The sequence below is a fragment of the Argopecten irradians genome, chromosome 12 (assembly GCF_041381155.1).
Source record: "Argopecten irradians isolate NY chromosome 12, Ai_NY, whole genome shotgun sequence".
Classification (NCBI taxonomy): Eukaryota; Metazoa; Mollusca; class Bivalvia; order Pectinida; family Pectinidae; genus Argopecten; species Argopecten irradians.
This window is the reverse complement of record NC_091145.1, coordinates 1,471,499-1,498,065: the sequence shown is the minus strand read 5'-3', so window position 1 is coordinate 1,498,065 and position 26,567 is coordinate 1,471,499. Positions and strand designations below refer to the sequence as shown.

Genomic DNA, 26,567 nt, shown 5'->3' with positions numbered 1-26,567 from the left:
ACCAATCTATACCAATTAGAAAACGAGTATATTTTTTTCATTTTAAATTTCATATTTCCCTTGCGATATCATGCAAAGCTTGGTTTGTTATTTGCGTAAAACTCCCATTGTGTACCAACTGCCTATCTAAAACGTTGGTGAGAGAGGGGTACATGTATATACCGTCATTTAGTGTTCGTAATCAAAGTCACTAACTGAGGAGACCTCAGTGATCGGCGTCATAACGTGGATGGGCGGTAACGCCCCAAACCGCTGCAGGGCGTACTCCTTTTGACGTTCAATCTGTGTATTTGGAGTGAGAAGATGAGAGGGATCATGGATAAAAAATTAAAACTTGATTGCAGAAAAAATTGATAATGTGTGCTTTCTAATAAAAGACCAGACATGATTTAGAACTAAACACTACGAACGATGTGCATAATAAGACAAGACAAAGGTTCAACAATTATGTTGAATGATATAAAAAGAAAATGAAATTAGATATGTATACAATCGTATAGTGACGAACGAAAGATAAACATCCAGTTTAATCGCATTACCAAATTATTCACAGTTCCCAGATACAACGTCACCGTATATCGTACAAGACAATAGTCATATGTACGGAGCCAGATATCTAATGCATAGAGGGACAATGGTCTGGCCTTAATCATGCAAATAAGAATACAATACATTAGTGCCTGATTTACCGAGAATTCTCTGCAATAAAGCATAACGGTTAAATGTTAACAAGACATCAGCGACACGAACATGATCTCACATTGTTAGATACAAGAAGGTTCTATTACAGTATTAGCCATCACACAATCAGACTGATGGAGATGTCACGTGGTCAGATACATTTTTGTTTGTATGATATATCATTTATAACCGTTTAGACCAATAAGTGTAAATTTCACCAGCCTATGGCCATTTTTACCTATTACAGAGGGCTGAACTCTTTGTTGCGTTTTCACGTAGATAGTCAGCTCTCTGTTAGATTTTGGATTTGTTGTCATTGTTTACTATATATATTGATGTGCATGTATATAATATAGTTATAAATAGAAGCACTGCTCTGACGACATGCTGGTATATCAATCATTATTCAAATTGTTTTAATCAATTTTATCATTTTGAAAAAAAAATACATTGTCGTTTTGATTTAATTGCATTTCACATTAACCTCACTGACCACAGGTCATCCAAATGTGTAAAGAAACAGTGACAGTATCACGTGACTCAATTACGATACTATTTTTACGATTAACGTATGAGACACCTACCTGACTCCACCGATACTCCTCATCAAATTGAGCAAGTTGCTTTTTCAAAACTATCCAGTCTGATGCCTGTCGCGTCAAACTTCGAGACAGCATTGTATGCTGAAATGAGGAGGACACCAATCTAAGGTATATACATACTCTGGGTAACAAGATCAGATGATGGTCAATTTTGTTTGCAAAAGATAGCTTCAATAATGTCGGGAGCAAAATAAAACTATCACCTTACATTCGTTACGAAAATTTTGCAACAGAATAAAAAAGATGGCGTAGTTAATGAAAATATTGTTCTTCATTGAAATGGAATAATGTGCTTAAACTACTAGTATATCATTAATAGATATAAATCCTTACATTTTGTACAATTTGCACAAGGGTAATGAATGGAAAGTCTTATTGATGATAGAGTCTGTTTGTATGCATTCAATCTCACCTGTGTTTTTTCTCTATCTCACCTGTGTTTTTTCTCTATCTCACCTGTGTTTTTTCTCTATCTCACCTGTGTTTTTTCTCTATCTCACCTGTGTTTTTTCTCTATCTAACCTGTGTTTTTTCTCTATCTCACCTGTGTTTTTTCTCTATCTCACCTGTGTGTTTTTTCTCTATCTAACCTGTGTTTTTTCTCTATCTCACCTGTGTTTTTTCTCTATCTCACCTGTGTTTTTTCTCTATCTAACCGTTTATGTAGCTGCTTTCTGTTTGCTTCACTGGTCTCTAGTCGTGTCTGGAAAAGTATAAATGCATACCATTTAGTGACTATCATATTCATATAGCATGGTAGTACCAATTTCAAATAGAACTAAACTGTACGATCGTAAAACATAATGAATGTTGATGAAATATAAGCCCTTGAACAAGTAAACATTTTAATGTGTACTTCTCATTGACACAACTCACACAAAGATTAGCTCGGTGACGGAGTACTTACCAGCAGTCCGTCCTTGTCAGACATAGCATGCTTAGCTTTCTTTATCAGTGTCATGTTGTCTTGTTTCAGACGATGGATCTCACGTTTTAATACGTCATTTTCCTCTAATAAAACCTTTAAACAACAACATTAACAGTTTACTGTAGCTACTTTACCACATACAGGTAACACTTTTAGCCGTATAAGGGAACAACCAACTAAATAAAAAAAGACCTTCGAAATGGCCCTTGTGTATACAAGATTGAGCAGGACATAATTTCGATCCGGCCACTGATTGGCTGGCTAATTATGAATTTCAAAAGTAAAAATGTTTTCTGACAGATAATTATTAACCATGATATGAATTTGGAAATTCAGATCGAAATTAGGTTCAAAATATCAAATTTTGATAATGAATTGGTAAAAAATAGAATTTCAAGATTTGTTAGTGCAGAATGCACTTGAATCCACAATGGCTACCCTGTCTGGAGTTTGAGCAAAAGGACCCAATTTTTTCTCTATCTAGTGTTATAAGAGAACCTAGACTTTGATTATGGAACACAATAGCTTTTGCTAACTAATATTCAGCAGTTTTAATCATCATCCCAAAACTTTAACAAACTTTAACACTGTGGTCTATGTAAAATTATTTAGTTTGTTGCACTCTATAACAAGGACAAGCATGTTAAATGTCTGAATATACAACGTAATACAATCTATATTTCAGAAGCAAAATACATGTAGCCCGCATACTCAACGTAACTTACGTAATCATAATATATTTTATATAGGAATCTGGTATATGGAATGTAAAACTTGAGATATAATTAAATTGTTACCAAATTTGCTTTAAATGAGAAAATGTATCAAGTTTATCGACAATGCTTTCATTACCTCGTTTTTACGGATAATATCGTTAATCCGTTGACTTGTGCCCATGAATGAATGGGAGGATTGGTTTGGTATTTTCGGCGTCATTCTACCTCCATCCGACTCCATAGAAATGGGGGTGACACTTGGGCCTTCTGGCCCACCACCTTTTCTCTTCTCCATCTCGTATAACTGTTGGTACTTCTTGGCTATCTGTTGGGACTTGGATAGCTCGGATTGCATATCTTTTAACTTTGTTTCGGCTGTAATATATCGATTTTATCAGAATCAATATAAGCTTCGGTCTGGTACGTTATTTATCACATTCCACATATGCTTACTGTTCATAGTGTTTTCGAAAAAATATAGTGTACACAACCACCGACATAACAGGTACACCTTAAAAATGTTAACGGTATATACTAAAACAATCTGAACAACTACTGTAGATGAGCTGTTATAAAACGCTGACCAATAACACAACTGTTACCGTCACTGACCCAATAACACAACTGTTACCGTCACTGACCCAATAACACAACTGTTACCGTCACTGACCCAATAACACTACTGTTACCGTCACTGACCCAATAACACAACTGTTACCGTCACTGACCCAATAACACTACTGTTACCGTCACTGACCCAATAACACAACTGTTACCGTCACTGACCCAATAACACAACTGTTACCGTCACTGACCCAATAACACAACTGTTACCGTCACTGACCCAATAACACAACTGTTACCGTCACTGACCCAATAACACAACTGTTACCGTCACTGACCCAATAACACAACTGTTACCGTCACTGACCCAATAACACAACTGTTACCGTCACTGACCCAATAACACAACTGTTACCGTCACTGACCCAATAACACAACTGTTACCGTCACTGACCCAATAACACAACTGTTACCGTCACTGACTCAATAACACAACTGTTACCGTCACTGACCCAATAACACAACTGTTACCGTCACTGACCCAATAACACAACTGTTACCGTCACTGACCCAATAACAACAAATACAATTGTACTTACAATCTTTTGCCTTCTTCTCAAACATCTTCATCAGTCTGAGTGAATTCGTTTTCGAAAGCGAGGCGTCCTCTGACATCTTTTTGTTTTGATGGTTCTGACTTTTGGCCTCTGACATCTTTTCGTGTAAAGATATTTCTGATTTTAACCTCTGATTTTGCGTCTCAACGTTTCTCATCAACTGTGCTTTTAGTTCATATGTCAATTCCTGCTCCTCTGGTGACAGCGGCGGTCGTCTGAAAATCAAACAAGTGTATCAAAAGTATTCTATAACCAGGGTAGGGTGACCAATATCGTATGTACAGTGATATCTACATGTATAGTATTCAGATCGAACTTATGTGTCAATATTTGTTTATTGGCGATAAGTGAAACATAGAAGCTTTAGCAATTTGATGTTTCAATATATATTTCATTTGTCCTGACATGACACTAGGTGTCAATAGAAATAATCTATACTTACTTCCGAACACTCCCATCCTCCCGCCGACCGAGGTTTTTGCGAACGTCGTGGAACATTTCCTCCATGTCCTTAGCCAGCTACAAATCAAATGCAAATATATATATAGATCAACCATAAACGCGGGTATATATAGATCAACCATTAACGCGGATATAAATAGATCAACCATTAACGCGCATATATATAGATCAACCATTAACGCAGATATATATACAACAACCATTAACACTGATAAATATATAGATCAACCATTAACGCAGATATATATACAACAACCCTTAACACTGATATATATATATATCAACCATTAACTCAGATATACATACATCGACCATTAACGCTGATATATATATATATATATATATATATATCAACCATTAACGCGGATATATTTACATCAACCATTAACGAGGATATATATATACAGATCAACACATCATCGTACATGCCGATGACTTCTTTATACTCACATCATCGTACATACCGATGACCTCTTTATACTCACATCATCGTACATACCGATGACCTCTTTATACTCACATCATCGTACATGCCGATGACTTATTTATACTCACATCATCGTACATGCCGATGACTTGTTTATACTCACATCATCGTACATGCCGATGACCTCTTTATACTCACATCATCGTACATGCCGATGACCTCTTTATACTCACATCATCGTACATGCCGATGACTTCTTTATACTCACATCATCGTACATGCCGATGACCTCTTTATACTCACATCATCGTACATGCCGATGACTTATTTATACTCACATCATCGTACATGCCGATGACTTGTTTATACTCACATCATCGTACATGCCGATGGCCTCTTTATACTCACATCATCGTACATGCCGATGACTTGTTTATACTCACATCATCGTACATGCCGATGGCCTCTTTATACTCACATCATCGTACATGCCGATGACTTCTTTATACTCACATCATCGTACATGCCGATGACCTCTTTATATTCACATCATCGTACATGCCGATGACTTCTTTATACTCACATCATCGTACATACCGATGACCTCTTTATACTCACATCATCGTACATGCCGATGACTTATTTATACTCACATCATCGTACATGCCGATTACTTGTTTATACTCACATCATCGTACATGCCGATGGCCTCTTTATACTCACATCATCGTACATGCCGATGACTTGTTTATACTCACATCATCGTACATGCCGATGGCCTCTTTATACTCACATCATCGTACAAGCCGATAACCTCTTTATAATCACATCATCGTACATGCCGATGACCTCTTAATACTCACATCATCGTACAAGCCGATGACCTCTTTATATTCACATCACCGTACATGCCGATGACTTCTTTATACTCACATCATCGTACATGCCGATGACTTCTTTATACTCACATCATCGTACATGCCGATGACCTCTTTATATTCACATCATCGTACATGCCGATGACCTCTTTATATTCACATCATCGTACATGACGATGACCTCTTTATATTCACATCATCGTACATGCCGATGGCCTCTTTATACTCACATCATCGTACATGACGATGACCTCTTTATATTCACATCATCGTACATGCCGATGACCTCTTTATACTCACATCATCGTACAAGCCGATGACCTCTTTATAATCACATCATCGTACATGCCGATGACCTCTTTATACTCACATCATCGTACAAGCCGATGACCTCTTTATATTCACATCATCGTACATGCCGATGACTTGTTTATACTCACATCATCGTACATGCCGATGACCTCTTTATATTCACATCATCGTACATGCCGATGACCTCTTTATACTCACATCATCGTACATGCCGATGACCTCTTTATACTCACATCATCGTACATGCCGATGACTTGTTTATACTCACATCATCGTACATGCCGATGACTTGTTTATACTCACATCATCGTACATGCCGATGACTCTTTATATTCACATCATCGTACATGCCGATGACTTCTTTATATTCACATCATCGTACATGCCGATGACCTCTTTATATATTTACATCATCGTACAAGCCGATGACCTCTTTATACTCACATCATCGTACATGCCGATGGCCTCTTTATACTCACATCATCGTACATGCCGATGGCCTCTTTATACTCACATCATCGTACATGCCGATGACCTCTTTATACTCACATCATCGTACATGCCGATGACCTCTTTATACTCACATCATCGTACATGCCGATGACCTCTTTATACTCACATCATCGTACATGCCGATGACCTCTTTATACTCACATCATCGTACAAGCCGATGACCTCTTTATATTCACATCATCGTACATGCCGATGGCCTCTTTATACTCACATCATCGTACAAGCCGATGACTTCTTTATACTCACATCATCGTACAAGCCGATGGCCTCTTTAAGCTGATCAAAGAGACTTTCCATGACAACCTTCGCATCTTTCTCCTTCTTTGCGGCTTCAAGCCGTTTGAAGTTCCCCCTAACATCCTGTTGCTTCGCCTCCAGAAGGTCGAATTCCTCCTGGAGTTTCTGTTCATAAAGAGTTGGTCATGACATTACAACATATTTCATACGTATTGTAACGGATATCACTTCTAGGCTTTTTAAACGATATAAAATAAAAAAAAAATATCTCTAAATGATGGCTAATAGAAAAGAAAAAAACAACTATTTTTAAAGAACTCTATTGTATTTCATGGAAATGAATGTCATTTTCAAATTACGTTTTGGCACAAAATACATCGTTGCGGAGTTAATATCAATTGTTTTGAAGGCATCCGTCAGCAATCGTCATTTGTTTCCTCCTGGTGCCATGCTATTACTCCATCATGACGTCATAACGACCTTGACCAGCTATTACACACGTGACGTAAAGAACGGATACTACGACTTACCGGACAGTAGATGGATTGTGAATTCACCAACATACTAAGTAAATTATATATTAATACAAATTTTACTTAACATTTATAAATGCTTTTGACTAAACATTTATACTTTTGACTTAATATTTATACTTTTGACTAAACATTTATACTTTTGACTAAATATTTATACTTTTGACTTAATATTTATACTTTTGACTAAACATTTATACTTTTGACTAAATATTTATACTTTTGACTTAATATTTATACTTTTGACTAAATATTTATACTTTTGACTTAATATTTATACTTTTGACTAAACATTTATACTTTTGACTTAATATTTATACTTTTGACTTAATATTTATACTTTTGACTTAATATTTATACTTTTGACTAAACATTTATACTTTTGACTTAATATTTATACTTTTGACTTACTTATATTTATACTTTTGACTTAATATTTATACTTTTGAACTTAATATTTATACTTTTGACTAAACATTTATACTTTTGACTTAATATTTATACTTTTGACTAAATATTTATACTTTTGACTAAACATTTATACTTTTGACTTAATATTTATACTTTTGACTAAACATTTATACTTTTGACTTAATATTTATACTTTTGACTAAACATTTATACTTTTGACTTAATATTTATACTTTTGACTTAATATTTATACTTTTGACTTAATATTTATACTTTTGACTAAACATTTATACTTTTGACTAAACATTTATACTTTTGACTTAATATTTATACTTTTGACTAAACATTTATATTTTTGACTAAACATTTATACTTTTGACTAAACATTTATACTTTTGACTAAACATTTATACTTTTGACTAAACATTTATACTTTTGACTTAACATTTATACTTTTGACTTAATATTTATACTTTTGACTAAACATTTATACTTTTGACTTAATATTTATACTTTTGACTAAATATTTATACTTTTGACTAAACATTTATGCTTTTGACTTAATATTTATACTTTTGACTAAACATTTATACTTTTGACTTAATATTTATACTTTTGACTTAATATTTATACTTTTGACTTAATATTTATACTTTTGACTAAACATTTATACTTTTGACTAAACATTTATACTTTTGACTTAATATTTATACTTTTGACTTAATATTTATACTTTTGACTTAATATTTATACTTTTGACTAAACATTTATACTTTTGACTAAACATTTATACTTTTGACTAAACATTTATGCTTTTGACTTAATCTTTATACTTTTGACTAAACATTTATATTTTTGACTAAACATTTATACTTTTGACTTAATATTTATACTTTTGACTAAACATTTATGCTTTTGACTTAATATTTATACTTTAACTAAACATTTATACTTTTCAATTTATTATACTTTTGACTTAATATTTATACTTTTGACTTATTTATACTTTTGACTTAAAATTTATACTTTTGACTTAATATTTATACTTTTGACTTACTTTTGACTTAATATTTATACTTTTGACTTAATATTATATACTTTTTTGACTAAATTTATACTTTTGACTTAATATTTATACTTTTGACTTAATATTTATACTTTTGACTTAATATTTATACTTTTGACTAAACATTTATACTTTTGACTAAACATTTATACTTTTGACTAAATATTTATACTTTTGACTTAATATTTATACTTTTGACTTAAATTTATACTTTTGACTAAACATTTATACTTTTGACTAAATATTTATACTTTTGACTTAACATTTATACTTTTGACTTAATATTTATACTTTTGACTAAACTTTGACTTATATACTTTTGACTTAACATTTATACTTTTGACTAAACATTTATATTGACTTAATTTTATACTTTTGACTAAACATTTATACTTTTGACTAAATATTTATACTTTTGACTTATTTACATTTTATCTTTTGATACTTTTGACTAAACATTTATACTTTTGACTTAATATTTATACTTTTGACTAAATTTATCATTTATATTTGACTTTTGACTTAATATTTATACTTTTGACTAAACATTTATACTTTTGACTAAACATTTATACTTTTGACTAAACATTTATACTTTTGACTTAATATTTATACTTTTGACTAAACATTTATACTTTTGACTTAATATTTATACTTTTGACTAAACATTTATACTTTTGACTTAATATTTATACTTTTGACTAAATATTTATACTTTTGACTAAACATTTATACTTTTTGACTAAACATTTATACTTTTGACTTAATATTTATACTTTTGACTTAAACATTTATTTTGATACTTTTGACTAAATATTTATACTTTTGACTAAACATTTATACTTTTGACTAAACATTTATACTTTTGACTTAAACATTTATACTTTTGACTAAACATTTATACTTTTGACTTAATATTTATTTTGACTAAACATTTATACTTTTGACTTAATATTTATATCTTTTGATAAAATTTATACTTTTGACTTATATTTACTTTTGTTACTTTTGACTAAACATTTATACTTTTGACTTAAACATTTTATACTTTTGACTAAACATTTATACTTTTGACTTAAATATTTATACTTTTGACTAAACATTTTATACTTTTGACTTAATATTTATACTTTTGACTAAACATTTATACTTTTGACTTTTTTTATACTTTTGACTAAATATTTATACTTTTGACTTAATATTTATACTTTTGACTAAACATTTATACTTTTGACTTAATATTTATACTTTTGACTTAAACATTTAAACTATTTATACTTTTGACTTAATATTTATACTTTTGACTAAAACATTTATACTTTTGACTTAATATTTATACTTTTGACTAAACATTTATACTTTTGACTAAATATTTATACTTTTGACTAAATATTTATACTTTTGACTAAACATTTATACTTTTGAACTTAATATTTATACTACCTTAAACTTTATACTTTTGACTAAATATTTAGAACTTTTGACTAACACATATTTATACTTTTGACTAAACATTTATACTTTTGACTCTCAAATTTATACTTTTGACTTAATATTTATACTTTTGACTTAATATTTATATACTTTTGACTTAATATTTTACTTTTGACTAATCATTTATACTTTTGACTTAATATTTATATTTTGACTTAATTGACTAAACATTTTATACTTTTGACTAAATATTTATACTTTTGACATAAATATTTATACTTTTGACTAAACATTTATATTACTTTTGACTAAATATTTATACTTTTGACTTAAATATTTATACTTTTGACTTAAACATTTATACTTTTGACTTAACTACTAAAATCTTTTGACTTAACATTTATACTTTTGACTAAACATTTATATACTTTTGACTTAATATTTATACTTTTGACTAAACATTTATACTTTTGACTTAATAATTTTATACTTTTGACTTATTATTTATACTTTTGACTTAATATTTATACTTTTGACTTAATATTTACTTTTGACTTAATATTTTATACTTTTGACTAATACATTTATACTTTTGACTTAATATTTATACTTTTGACTAAACATTTTATACTTTTGACTTAATATTTATTACTTTTGACTAAATATTTATACTTTTGACTTAATATTTATACTTTTGACTAAACATTTAATATACTTTTGACTTAAATATTTATACTTTTGACTAAACATTTATACTTTTGACTTAATATTTATACTTTTGACTAAACATTTATACTTTTGACTTAATATTTATACTTTTGATACTTTTTTTGACTTAATATTTATACTTTTGACTAATATTTATACTTTTGACTTAATATTTATACTTTTGACTAAACATTTATACTTTTTGACTTAATATTTATACTTTTGACTTAAATTTATACTTTTGACTTAAACATTTATACTTTTGACTTTAATATTTATACTTTTGACTAAACATTTATACTTTTGACTTAATATTTTATTACTTTTGACTTAATATTTTACTTTTGACTTAATATTTATACTTTTGACACTTAAACATTTATTCTTTTGACTTATTTATACTTTTGACTAAACATTTATTCTTTTGACTTAATAATTTATACTTTTGACTAAACATTTATATATTTTTGACTTAATATTTATACTTTTGACTTAATATTTATACTTTTGACTATAAACATTTATTTTTATACTTTTGACTTAACTTTAACTAATTTATACTTTTGACTTAACATTATACTTTTGACTAAATATTATACTTTTGACTAAACATTTATACTTTTGACTTAATATTTATACTTTTGACTTAATACATTTATACTTTTAATATACTTTTGACTAATATTTATACTTTTGACTAAACATTTATACTTTTGATTAATATTTATACTTTTGACTAAACATTTATACTTTTGACTTAATATTTATACTTTTGACTTAATATTTATACTTTGACTAAATATTTATACTTTTGACTTAATATTTATACTTTTGACTTTACTAAACAATTTATACTTTTGACTTAAAATTTATACTTTTGACTAACATTTATACTTTTGACTTAATATTTATACTTTTGACTAAACATTTATACTTTTGACTTTTGACTTTTGACTTAATATTTATACTTTTGACTTAAATTTTATACTTTGACTTAATATTTATACTTTTGACTAAACATTTATACTTTTGATACTTTTGACTAAACATTTATACTTTTGATTAATTATACTTTTGACTAAACATTTATACTTTTGACTTAATATTTATACTTTTGACTTAAATTATTTTTGACTTAATATTTATACTTTTGACTAAACATTTATACTTTTGACTTATTTATACTTTTGACTAACATTTATACTTTTGACTTATTTATACTTTTGACTTAAATTTTATACTTTTGACTAAACATTTATACTTTTGACTTAATATTTACTTTTGACTAAACATTTATACTTTTGACTTAATATTTATACTTTTGACTTTTATACTTTTGACTAAAAATTTATACTTTTGACTAAATATTTATACTTTTGACTAAACATTTATACTTTTGACTTATATTATACTTTTGACTAAACATTTATACTTTTGACTTAATATTTATACTTTTGACTAATACTTTTATTAATACTTTTGACTAAAACTATTTATACTTTTGACTTAACATTTATACTTTTGACTTAATATTTATACTTTTGACTAAACATTTATACTTTTTGACTAAACATTTATACTTTTGACTTAATATTATATACTTTTGACTAAACAATTTATACTTTTGACTTAAATATTTATACTTTTGACTTAATATTTATATACTTTTGACTAAAATTTATACTTTTGACTAAACATTTATACTTTTGACTTAACATTTATACTTTTGACTTAACATTTATACTTTTGACTTAATATTTATACTTTTGACTAAACATTTATACTTTTGACTAAATATTTATACTTTTGACTAAACATTTATACTTTTGACTTAATATTTATACTTTTGACTTAATATTTATACTTTTGACTAAACATTTATACTTTTGACTTAATATTTATACTTTTGACTTAATATTTATACTTTTGACTTAATATTTATACTTTTGACTAATAAAACATTTATACTTTTGACTTAATATTTATACTTTTGACTAAACATTTATACTTTTGACTAATTACTTTATACTTTTGACTTAATATTTATACTTTTGACTAAATATTTATACTTTTGACTTAATATTTATAACTTTTGACTAAACATTTATACTTTTGACTTAATATTTATACTTTTGACTTAATATTTATACTTTTGACTTAATATTTATACTTTTGACTAAACATTTATACTTTTGACTTAATATTTATACTTTTGACTAAACATTTATACTTTTGACTTAATATTTATACTTTTGACTAAACTTTTATACTTTTGACTTAATATTTATACTTTTGACTAAATATTTATACTTTTGACTAAACATTTATACTTTTTGACTTAATATTTATACTTTTTGACTAAACATTTATACTTTTGACTTAATATTTATACTTTTGACTAAACATTTATTATACTTTTGACTTACTTAATATTTATACTTTTGACTAAACATTTATACTTTTGACTAACATTTATACTTTTGACTTAATATTTATACTTTTGACTAAACATTTATACTAAAAATTTATACTTGTACTTTGACTTAATATTTATACTTTTGACTAAACATTTATACTTTTGACTTAATATTTATACTTTTGACTAAAAACATTTATACTTTTGACTAAACATTTATACTTTTTGACTTAATATTTTATACTTTTGACTAAACATTTATACTTTTGACTTAATATTTATACTTTTGACTAAACATTTATACTTTTGACTTAATATTTATACTTTTGACTAAACATTTATACTTTTGACTTAATATTTTATACTTTTGACTAAACATTTTATACTTTTGACTTAATATTTATACTTTTGACTAAACATTTATACTTTTGACTTAATATTTATACTTTTGACTTAATATTTATACTTTTGACTAAATTATTTATACTTTTGACTAAATATTTATACTTTTGACTTAATATTTATACTTTTGACTAAATATTTATACTTTTGACTAAACATTTATACTTTTGACTTAATATTTATACTTTTGACTTAAACATTTATACTTTTGACTAAATATTTATACTTTTGACTAAACATTTATACTTTTGACTTAATATTTATACTTTGACTAAAACATTTATACTTTTTGACTTTTTGACTAAACATTTATACTTTTGACTTAATATTTATACTTTTGACTAAACATTTATACTTTTGACTTAAATATTTATACTTTTGACTAATATTTATACTTTTGACTAATATTTATACTTATACTTTTGACTTAATATTTATACTTTTGACTAAACATTTATACTTTTGACTTAATATTTATACTTTTGACTAAATATTTATACTTTTGACTTAATATTTATACTTTTGACTTAATATTTATACTTTTGACTTAATATTTATACTTTTGACTAAATATTTATACTTTTGACTTAATATTTATACTTTTGACTAAACATTTATACTTTTGACTTATACTTTTGACTTAATATTTATACTTTTGACTAAACATTTATACTTTTGACTAAACATTTATACTTTTGACTAAACATTTATACTTTTGACTTAATATTTATACTCTTTATACTTTTGACTAAACATTTATACTTTTGACTAAACATTTATGCTTTTGACTAAACATTTATACTTTTGACTAAACATTTATGCTTTTGACTAAACATTTATGCTTTTGACTAAACATTTATACTTTTGACTTAATATTTTTGACTTAATATTTTTAACTTTTGACTAAACATTTATACTTTTGACTAAACATTTATACTTTTGACTTAACATTTATACTTTTGACTTAACATTCATACTGTTAGCTTCATCTATGTTACCTTGTCATTTTAATGTGACCAATCCAGAATACGTTACGTATATAAATATAACTCAGTACCTATTAAAACGAGGCTTTGGACTCTGGGGTAATTCAGTAACTCATTAGAATAATAGTAATAATACCACTAAGTTTTCATAGACAGAACGATACTATAGAATGAACACAGAGCACGGCCACATCATAAAGACAAACCAGGAATTAAGCAAAAACAAATTGTTGAAAATAAATTAATTGGTTTCGTATTGTTCTAGTTAGCTGGTTGTTTCATCAGCTCTACACGTGTATCATGGTGTCCAATTTTGGAATAGTTTACTTTGGTTTAGGATATTGTAACATAAAGTAAAATACATAGTCCTGGTGTTAGTTAACGTACTTTTGTCTCGGGACAGAAAGACAAAATGGCTACCCACTGCTGACTTTCTAAAATCCTCATTAACGAGCAGTACTGACCACGTATTCTCTATGTAAAACGAGTTCTCCAGGGAAGTGGTACAATATGTAATGCATTGCTAAGGTCCTGTTTTGATAACGTGGGAAAGAAACCTTGGGTGATTTATATATTAGCCCTTATATCTTAGTTTGGACTGACCTGAACGATATTCCGTACACACATTCATTCTACATAAACTTATTAAATCACAATGAATGCGCTGCCTCGTTTATTTACTGCCTTCACAGCGTTATATACAAATACACAATATGATCAATATACATTAATCTAAACACCCCTTAGATTGAATTCTAATTACAGAATTGTGCCGATAATACATTGGATTAATCCCATTAGTGATGACGCTGAGTACCATTGGGTACATAAGGTCCTGATATAAAGCAAGGTATACTATCGTGTAGATCAATAATCAGTAGAAATTAGTATCGTCTCCCTAACACGGCTATTTCTATAAAATGTGTGATGCAGTATTTTCAATAATCAATTTATCTACATTGTATCTCCGGAAGTAACAAAAACGTTCAAGATGTTGAAAACGGGCAAGATACTGCAAACCATTATCAGTTTGATAAAATATCACAGAAAACTATTACAAATACAAAAGAATGTTTTCACTGTAAACACGGAAATTAAACACAGAGCAAGACTTTGATTATGGAAACGCGAAATTCTTCCATTGCAGTGAAAATAGGTTGGGCAAAGTTCATCATAGTTACATCAAATTGTGAAAAACTGTTTCCATCTTTTTAAAGTGAACAGTCGGGCAAGGATGGCTAAATTCGTTAAAAATGGTGTGAATGTATCCAGTATAATTTCTTATGGAATAGAAAAATAAACTTTCTCGTCAAAATCTGTCTGCGTACGTAGAAATTAATTTAAGTATAGGAATCCTAAAACGTCCTCCCGGCTGACTATGTCCGTGGTTACATTTCCACGCAGCCTCGCTTTCAGTGCTTTCAACTTTTCTTTATTTCAATGGCCAGAACTGGGAAAGGTAAGCAGACCTTGACCGTCGTATTAATATGTGAGAACTTTTGGAAGGTATTTAGACTGGTTTTCTTTGCCCGACTATTCACTTTAATATAATCAACCTACAAAACAATTAATACAGATTTGATGGCAACATAAAACTCATACTGCTATTCTACAGACGTTAAGATGAGCAGGTACAAAATGTTCATAAGTGACAAGGAACCGTCAGCAAAAGTCACCTCTGTCCTTTGACCCATCGGGCTCCAGTTTAGTCATATCTTTCATCTTAATATCCTTTCCACATGACAAAATAAAATTCCACGAGTTAGATTTCAAATGGATAACAGTTGTTTTTCTCAATAAGGTAACGTCTTGGAACAGATAATTCCATTTAAAAACTATCAACGAGCTTTAGCCAAGAAAATATTCGAGTGCAAACTTTCATGTTGTTGTTTCATATAGTTCCAGAAAAAATATCATACAGTCGCATTTCATTTTTGTTGGGATATTTTATAGAAAATATTTGACAAAGATGAGTTCATCTTTCTTAATTGTGTGTAGAGAAAATGTAGATTTATCATCAATAGATCCACGGAAAAGAAGGAGATTAAGCTCAACGTATCGTATAATTTACATAGACAGAATATTGCGTTAAGTCATTGAAATGAAAAGATTAAAAAGAGATTAAAATAAAATCCATATTTGTTATTTGAAAAGTTTTATGACCAATAAATCCATAACATATACATGTGGTGCCAGTAAAACTAATGAACAGAACAAGATTCAGTAGATTGTAACATGCATTTTTACCGTTATGAATATAGTTTTAAATCATATATGACTAGCCAAACCAGCTAACAACACACGCGTTTTATTTCAAAGTGATTTATATAAAATAATTTGCATATAAATGCCAGTGACCTAAAGTGACTACATATATAGATGTGAGCACAGCATTGCCATTCAGTTAATTATATACTCATATTATACTAAACTCCATTAATACATCCATATACAGTGCTAATGTTGTGCTTTATATATATCGAATATGCGACGTTAAATACAATTCCTTGAATCCTGAATCCATTTCCATACAATTACGACGTCGTTAGTGTTTTTGCATCATTTTCAGAAGTACGTAATACTTCTGACACACACATTAAAGTTTATTGTCTTCAATTAAAGAAAGATATTACCATAACTTACGTTTTAGATGAGATGTGTTTCCGAGACAGTCTGTATAACACGTGTCTAAACATTTGTGTTGTTTTACTGACTTGCTACTATCTATTATGAAATACTTTATACAGAGATGTCTAAATACTATACGCTACGCATTCATATAGTACTGCTTACAACGATCAGCTACAGCATTCACAAATACTACAACGATCAGCTACAGCATTCACAAATACTACAACGATCAATTACAGCATTCACAAATACTACAACGATCAGATACAGCATTCACAAATACTACAACGATCAGATACAGCATTCACAAATACTACAACGATCAGCTACAGCATTCACAAATACTACAACGATCAGCTACAGCATTCACAAATACTACAACGATCAGCTACAGCATTCACAAATACTACAACGATCAATTACAGCATTCACAAATACTACAACGATCAGCTACAGCATTCACAAATACTACAACGATCAGCTACAGCATTCACAAATACTACAACGATCAGCTACAGCATTCACAAATACTACAACGATCAGCTACAGCATTCACAAATACTACAACGATCAGCTACAGCATTCACGAATACTACAACGATCAGCTACAGCATTCACAAATACTACAACGATCAGATACAGCATTCACAAATACTACAACGATCAGCTACAGCATTCACAAATACTACAACGATCAGCTACAGCATTCACAAATACTACAACGATCAGCTACAGCATTCACAAATACTACAACGATCAATTACAGCATTCACAAATACTACAACGATCAGATACAGCATTCACAAATACTACAACGATCAGCTACAGCATTCACAAATACTACAACGATCAGCTACAGCATTCACAAATACTACAACGATCAGCTACAGCATTCACAAATACTACAACGATCAATTACAGCATTCACAAATACTACAACGATCAGCTACAGCATTCACGAATACTACAACGATCAGCTACAGCATTCACAAATACTACAACGATCAGCTACAGCATTCACGAATACTACAACGATCAGCTACAGCATTCACGAATACTACAACGATCAGCTACAGCATTCACAAATACTACAACGATCAGCTACAGCATTCACGAATACTACAACGATCAGCTACAGCATTCACAAATACTACAACGATCAGATACAGCATTCACAAATACTACAACGATCAGCTACAGCATTCACAAATACTACAACGATCAGCTACAGCATTCACAAATACTACAACGATCAGCTACAGCATTCACAAATACTACAACGATCAATTACAGCATTCACAAATACTACAACGATCAGCTACAGCATTCACAAATACTACAACGATCAGCTACAGCATTCACAAATAATACACTAATGTCCAGGCAGTTATACCGATAGTATATCTCCACTGAGATCCTGGCCCTCCATGTCCGACTGCATGTTAGTAAAACAAGAATATGTCAGATAGAAAGATACATGGGAAGAGTAAAGACGACTCCAGTCTGTCTAGTCGAAAGAGACACATCGTCGGAGACCCACGGGTGATCCCACTACACTACGCTACACTTATCACATAATTATAAGTGTAGCGTACTATAGCTAGTGTAGTGCGATCAGCCGTGGGTCTCCGACCATGAAGGAGACAAAGCAGTAACACAATCGTAATATAGGTTTACAAATGTAAAAAAAACAGTACGGGTACATTTGTATTGTTTCAGTAAATTATACAGGCTGATACGACTAGCGAATATCTCGACAATTTAAATATAAAAGTGAATTCAGAACTTTCTAGAGTGATATTCAAACAATACTATGAAACCCGCATTCAATATACCATACCATGTATAGCTTGAACAAAAATGGTTACCATGGAAATTCGTGTTATACCGATATCAATATTGATTTTAAATGATTTTAATTAGTACAATACTAGTTGTCTGAAGTAGTTTTTTGTCATTTTGTACATTTGAGTAAATATGTTTTCTTTACCTATTAATGATATATATATTAAATTACCTGATAAGAAGAGATAGTCATTTCTAATGTTATACATGTATACATTCTGATAAGAAATATTAGGGAGTGTATCAAACAACGCTAGATTCATCAGTTTAATGAGGAGCTTGTGCTGTGTTTACATTGCTTTTTTAATTTTGTTTTCTTGTTTCCAAAAAGTAAGAAATAAGACAGATAAATTCCTGCGTTTAACTTATCTAGAGTCAACAAATGTGTGTTTTCTATTTGTTGTTATTAAGCTATTGTGAATTTTAAGTGGTCAGTATTGAGCACAGTCTAGGTTAGAGTACACACAACCAATCTAACCACCCCTCTCCCTGGCAAAGTCTCGTTTAATTGCCTGTATTGTAATCCGTACAGATTTTATATTGTTAAATAAAAATCAATACGTTTACAGCTATGTTTGAACTTACTCGTAAGGTTTTCAATTTATTTTGACAACTACAAAGAAGATTTAAATATCAGTGTTAAACTCCATTGTTTTGAGTTTTAAAATCACATAAGTACTTCCATAACCTTTATCGACAATACCGATCAATATATAGTCCCGTATGGCCAATACACAAAGCCACCATGGCCGAGTTTAACCATTCGAGTAAACAGGCACCGTTTGTTAGCAGAAGAAAAGACAATGAGTCTATTGTTTGCTAAAGGGTGTAGCAGCTTTTCTTACTATACCCCCGTCCAAACCACAATTTTTTAAATGGTAACAAACGTGGAAAGTTATTAGTTAAATTAATTCCATTCCGCATTTGTTTTGTTTAATATGTTCTGTCTTTATAGTATGATTGAACAGTCAATGCGTGTTACATAGACACTTCACCTGTAACATTTAGCCATGTAATCTACTACAGTGAGTCCATACACAAGTTAAATCTTATAATAGAACGGCAGTAATGTTACTACATAGACTGAAGAATCAACCTGAAAAGTAAAATGTTTGTAAAACACAAGGTCCTTTAGACGGGTAAGGGTTTAATATCAGGCAGATATTTCTAGCATGCAAGATATTTCTAGCATGCAAAGTTCACAATATATATAGTTCCAGTCAAAGGTAAAAAAGTAAAGCGATATTGTGGTTACTTTTAAATAAGCAATAACTTTGATAATCGTGCATTAGTGCCATTAATGACCTCTACAACAAACCCATTTTGTTCAATAAACACTGGGACACTGTCTAAGAGTATACTCTGTTGTAATGTCCAAAATAACAAATCACTATTGAACTCCTTTGTGTCTTACGTGGTTCCAGAATTTTGGAGAGTTTAAACTGATAAAACCAAGTGAATAAGGAAAGGGATATTTTAATGAGATAAAGGATATAGAAGGAGTGACAATCTATCACTGATTTAACTTTTGGGGAGGGGGATGCAGACAACGTTTTTATTTTGAGAAATCTAATTAGCAGTCTTTTGGTTGATTTTAATTGGGAGGTGTATTTTTCACAGAATATGATGATAATTAACCAATTAACAATCGTGTATACCTAACAGTAACGATCTGATTGATCAGCAGCAAGTGCCTCCACCAGATATCCACAAAATGAATATAACAATCAGTTATATGGTGTCCCACCAAAGTCGGAACAAAGCCGTAAATAGTAAATCAATTCCTATTATATACACTCAGATACGTTTTAACAGTAAATAGACAATGTATTCAAGAGTTCTCCTCCAACTGTGTCATTTATGGATCACAGATAATCACAGTCTTACCGGGACGGATTCGTCATCAGTGTTGGTCAGAAATGTAGGATACATATGTTATTACCCCGTTTGATACATAAAAAAACTAGTATACATTCATGTAACATGGATATATATTGTATATGTGTGCTTTCTCTTTTTACATCTAGTAAACATAATGTAGAAACTATACACCGTATGTCTGTCATTATAAACAAAAGTTAAGACTACAATAATATACTACCTAGAGTTTCCCCTTAATCAGTATTAGACCCCAATGGTCGCTGAACATTATAATAGTCAACAATGTATCACATACGTGTCAATATGTCTGTCTGTGTACATTGGGGTTTAAATCCCACAGCTATATCGTGGCTAGCACAGGTACCCTGTAAATGTACGTGTACACAGCCTACCGCATATATTACCAACATAACATGAGTCGTTCAGTTTGATATTACCAAGCATTCCTTCACTATCTCACTCACCTGCATGTTTTCCTTGGACGTCGACATGTTGGTGCTCAACGTCCTCTCACGCCGACATAAATAATTGATAGAATACTAAATACTATGCATCAGCGCACCTGCACTTTGTTGACACTGTCGGGAAGGGCAACAGTTAGGCAGATAGACACTTCCGAAAAGGGACGTAACCTCGAGCTCATATCAATTCAACGTATCACAGAGTAGACGGTTATTAAACTTTTAGTCACAGAGTAGACGGTTATTAAACTTTTAGTGCAACAGAATATATCTATATTAGGTAAATGACTACAGGGCCAGACAATCACACCCATTCACTTAAAGATACAAAACTGCCACCAAGGACATATTCAAACATTCATTTCCTCAACACACAATATTTAAACAATGGAGCATCCTCCCGTTGGCTATAGTACAAAGTACTTTTAAAATTAGAGGTCTTCGATCAAGTCACATATCCATTTAGTAAGACTAGAAGACCTAAACCCCACTCCCTAAACTCTATACCATATTTTATATTATAACTACAAACTAAAAAAAAACTTTTTTTGCACAATCTATGCACGCCCCTGCCAATCCACCACAAAATAATCATTGATATCGATTGATTTTTTAAGACAAAAAGAAGAAGATTTCAGTTGTATATTATAGTTTGATACAAACACAATGTGTGCTTTAACAGGAAAAAGTCTATCAAAATCGATTTTTCGCTCTTTATTTGGGTAGACCAAATGGTTCAACTTTGAGGTAAGTACTGTATAAACTTATAGTAAAATATTTTAAAGGAAATGCTACCTTTAACAGTCTGTTTGTTAATAATAAAAACATGTTATCTAAGACACATCAACCATAAAATAAAAAAGCACAATATTCAAATAATCAAAAATCAGTAAATTAAATTAGGTCTTATAACATTTTTTCGGACATCTAACGTTAACAGAAATGTCAACAATGTAAGGGCTAAAGAGTTATACATGTACATTTTTTGAATATTTCAAATCTTCATAAATTTTTTATATGACAGATTTTACTTTTCATACAATGGAAATTACTAGAAGATTGGCTATTGTCGGGCCTATATCTTGGTTTTTATCGTCAATATTTATAACGACTTCTAAATTGATGTATTCGAATCTTAAAATCATAAAGGACAAAATGACCAAAATGGTTTATAATATACATGTAGATTCATTTATGTTATAACAATGTTTATTGAATGTTTAATGATCAGTGTATTCTTCTGTTAAAGGACTATATATATGGTTTTGGGCCATAATTGCCCCAAATCCAGCAAATTTCCAAAACTATTTAATGAATCAATTGTTGTACATGTATTTTTAATATTTAGTACATCCTTGATTCAACAACATTGTCTGTTTTCTAATTCTATGGCTGTAGTTGCCATTATAACTATCCAAAATGTGTTTTAATTATAAAATGTGGAAATCTTGGCCTTTTTTGCTAGTTTTTCGTCTATGCAACTATAGAGCGCATCCTTGAACAAACATATTTACTGAGAATATATGCACTTCCAATACATCTTTAGAAGATTAATTAAGTTTGTTCAAGGATGCGGTCTATGGTTCCTTAGACAAAAACTAAGCAAAAAAGGCCAAAATTGTCAAAATTTCATGCATATTTCGAATGGTTACCATGGCAACTGAAGCTGCAAAATCAGAAAACTATCATTACAATATATATACTATATTGTTGTGTTTGGATGAGACGGATAATTTGCTGAATGTGTAGACATTATTTCTAAAAGGTCGTAAGAGTTATGCCCCATATGTAATTTTCCGGATATTAGTTTCCGTTTTCTTTTCCATTTAATTAGTATATTATTTTGTTGATTTGTTTATTATAATGTAAATCTGAGTCATTTAAACTGTTTGAAAAATAAAAAAAAAATGTCAAGAGCATAATTTTTCGTTGTGTCAGATAGTTATGTAATTTTGCACGACTTAAGATTTAAGATCCTGTTTAAACTAGTGATTTTTTTGGGGCTTCAGGTGTGTTCTAGAGAAACGGCGCATTATCTCTAATACCGTAATCGCTATGAAACTCGTTCTTTCGCCATTCTAAATTTTATCCAATGACGCATTTATCAAGCCTTATATACCAAACCATTCCGTGTACACTTTAACTTAGTTGATATAAAGTGTCTATGCCCATGTCCTAACCTTGTATATTACTGTTGATTCGTAGATTGTTGTGTTGTTTGTATTTTGGAAAAATATGGGGAAAGTCCACAGGGTTCAGTACCATTATATGTTACTAGTGTTTATAGCATGTAGTAGGAGCGCTGGTTTGACGGGATTCAATTTTACAAAATTATTTATTTTATTAAATCCCTTTTAACTTTTTCAATATGTCAGTAGTATTTTTTTTATATATATAAATTTTCATTTTAAATATTCAATTTCATGAATGATTAACTTTTCAAAATTATCTACTTCAAGTAATAATCAATAAGAATCAAAAGTCTTATAGAAATCTTTTCACACTTGTCTTAGATTTAAAGAAATTTGTTGTTCAGAATAATGGACATTTTTAGCCTTTCAGAGGCAAGGTATGGAAGATAAAGACACGTTTAAAAAGTAAAAATTATAAAAGAATATTTAAACATGCAGATATAAATATTTTATGGAACATGAAATATATTAGCTGCAATATTGTAGCTTAAGAGACTTTTAGACAGAAAATGATGTCGTCTTTAGAGCTATAACTGGTGCCTATTACTGCTAATGGAGTAATGATTATATAAACTATTATAAAACGTTGGTTTTTTTTTTTGTTTTTTTTTTTACATTTTATCGTACTTGTTATATCGCTTACCTACTAGTCAATAAAAGTAAACTGAACCACATACAATATCAAATTCTCATCGAGGCATTTTTTTTTTTACATATTACATATCTTTCTGATGAGAATTTATACGGCAAGTCCACAAATTGTGAATTTGACATTCTGTGAGCGGAACGGTAGATATAAGAATGGTAGTTATGTTTTGTTTTTGACAAAAAATATTATGTAAATGCATTTATACGCATTAAATAATTGGAAACCTACAAAAAAGTATAGAAAACTGTGCCCAAGTGATTTTCGGAGGCAGTGCTCCACTACGACACATAGGGACCAATTCGTAACCGGCCGAAAGGTATGTCAATAGTAGGCCGTGTACATATATTCGTTCTAGAAATATACTAGCCCGAGATACTCTGGCCCGGACACCAGACTTAGGCATTATGACAGATAGATGTCTGGTAACCAGACATATATCTGTCATAATGTCTAAGTCTGGTGTCGGGGCCAGGGTATCTCGGGCTAGAAATATGTTAATTCCTTATTGAGATTTCAAATTCAAACTTTACTGATATGTACCATTGCATAACACGGCACATATCAATATACAGTTATCGGCATGCATACACTCTCCATTGTTTGTGTTTTAGGGTTTTTATTAGTTTAACGTCCTACATGTATTAACAGCTAGGGTCATGTAAGGACGTGCCAGGTTTGTTGGTAGAGGAAAGCCGGAGTGCCCGGAGAAAAACCACCAACCAGCGGTCAGTACCTGGAAACTGCCCCATTGTAACATACAGTATATAGGTAACATTACTTTTTATTTAAGTAATTATCTAAAAACTTACATGTATGTATATAGTCTCTCGAAAAGTAGCTGGATTGATAAAATGTTTACGACGATTGATATCAGAGATTTAGTAATTGATTATCATTGCAAATAAAATATCATACTAAACGTATTTCTTCATATCATGGACAATCAAAAATAAAATGTTTCCCGTTTCTGCTACTGTTATGCAAACAGCTTGGACAAAGTCTCTGGATATACATGTAGGTGGTCTTTTGTAGCGACCTCAGCTTCTAGCTTGTTTTAGGTGGGTTAAACAGCTATCATTTCTCCTTAATAGGAAAAGTAAAGTCATTGTGTAACTCAAATGTATCAATTATTTTACCATGAAATACGAATTTACCGTAGATAATTCTTTTTCATCGCTTCCTTCACATAGGATTTCAGTTTAATTGAAAACTTCTGTTTGAAATAGCAAGTGATTATATATTTGTTTTGCATTTGTTACGTTAAGTCGTGAGAAATAATAAAACACACGGTCGTATATTTTCAAAGGTATAGGGTATATTCCCAACTTATATGTGATTGCTAGACTAGAAGATGTCTTGTTAACACCATGTCTCTATAAAGTCTGGGTCCTTTCCAAGGACAATTATCACAATTGGCTAAGGAAACATGCCTCAAATATCGGAGTCAAATGTGATAAAGGATAACTATCTTGTGTATCAAAACAACGACAGGAATCTTTTATACTCACGTCTGCAAACAATAAGTACTTAGTCTAATAGGATCCTGTATAAAGTATACTCATGGTCGTCAAGAAGAGAAAAGTCGTGAGAAGCACGTGTTTGCAAAATCGCATCCAAGTTAAATGTGTCCAATATATCAACTAGTGCTAATACAGTTAAAGTAAAATGAGAAGAATAAGCACTATTCTTGTTACAACCGACAACAATATATATTGTGTAATCTTTGGAAGGACAAACTTAACCAGAGGAATATACTTAGAATCTACTGTGATATCAAGAGGGGATGCCAGCCTGAATATTATGTCACATCTCATATTCCACGTCATTATTGTAGCCAGCTGTCTAAGTTGAGACTAGGGTGTCTACCTATCATGATATAGAGACTGGTCGTTACGCTAACCTACCACGGGAACAGAGACTCTGAGATGCTGTAGAAAAGAAATTTCTTTGTGAATGTGCTACTTATAGTGACATTCGTTCAAATTTACTTACACATGCGTGTTCAATATCGTCGG

At 30.1% G+C, this 26,567-nt stretch overlaps 1 protein-coding gene across 7 annotated transcripts in view; it reads right to left on the bottom strand.

The window, feature by feature from the left end:
- Positions 1 to 21,852, bottom strand: part of LOC138304928 (interaptin-like) — a 29,172-nt gene extending 7,320 nt beyond the window's left edge. For 4 of the 7 annotated variants that reach the window (XM_069245331.1, XM_069245329.1, XM_069245326.1 and 1 more), the window contains exons 1-9: positions 21,715 to 21,839; positions 18,918 to 18,959; positions 6,947 to 7,102; positions 4,551 to 4,627; positions 4,091 to 4,323; positions 3,064 to 3,302; positions 2,191 to 2,304; positions 1,918 to 1,986; positions 1,266 to 1,364 (exon numbers count right to left, since the gene is read on the bottom strand). In XM_069245331.1, the coding sequence (XP_069101432.1) occupies positions 1,266 to 1,364; positions 1,918 to 1,986; positions 2,191 to 2,304; positions 3,064 to 3,302; positions 4,091 to 4,323; positions 4,551 to 4,627; positions 6,947 to 7,102; positions 18,918 to 18,959; positions 21,715 to 21,741 (1,056 nt within the window). In that variant the 5' untranslated portion in view covers positions 21,742 to 21,839. The other 3 variants (XM_069245330.1, XM_069245333.1, XM_069245328.1) reach the window with 3 other exon arrangements.
- Between the last annotated feature and the right edge of the window lie 4,715 nt (positions 21,853 to 26,567).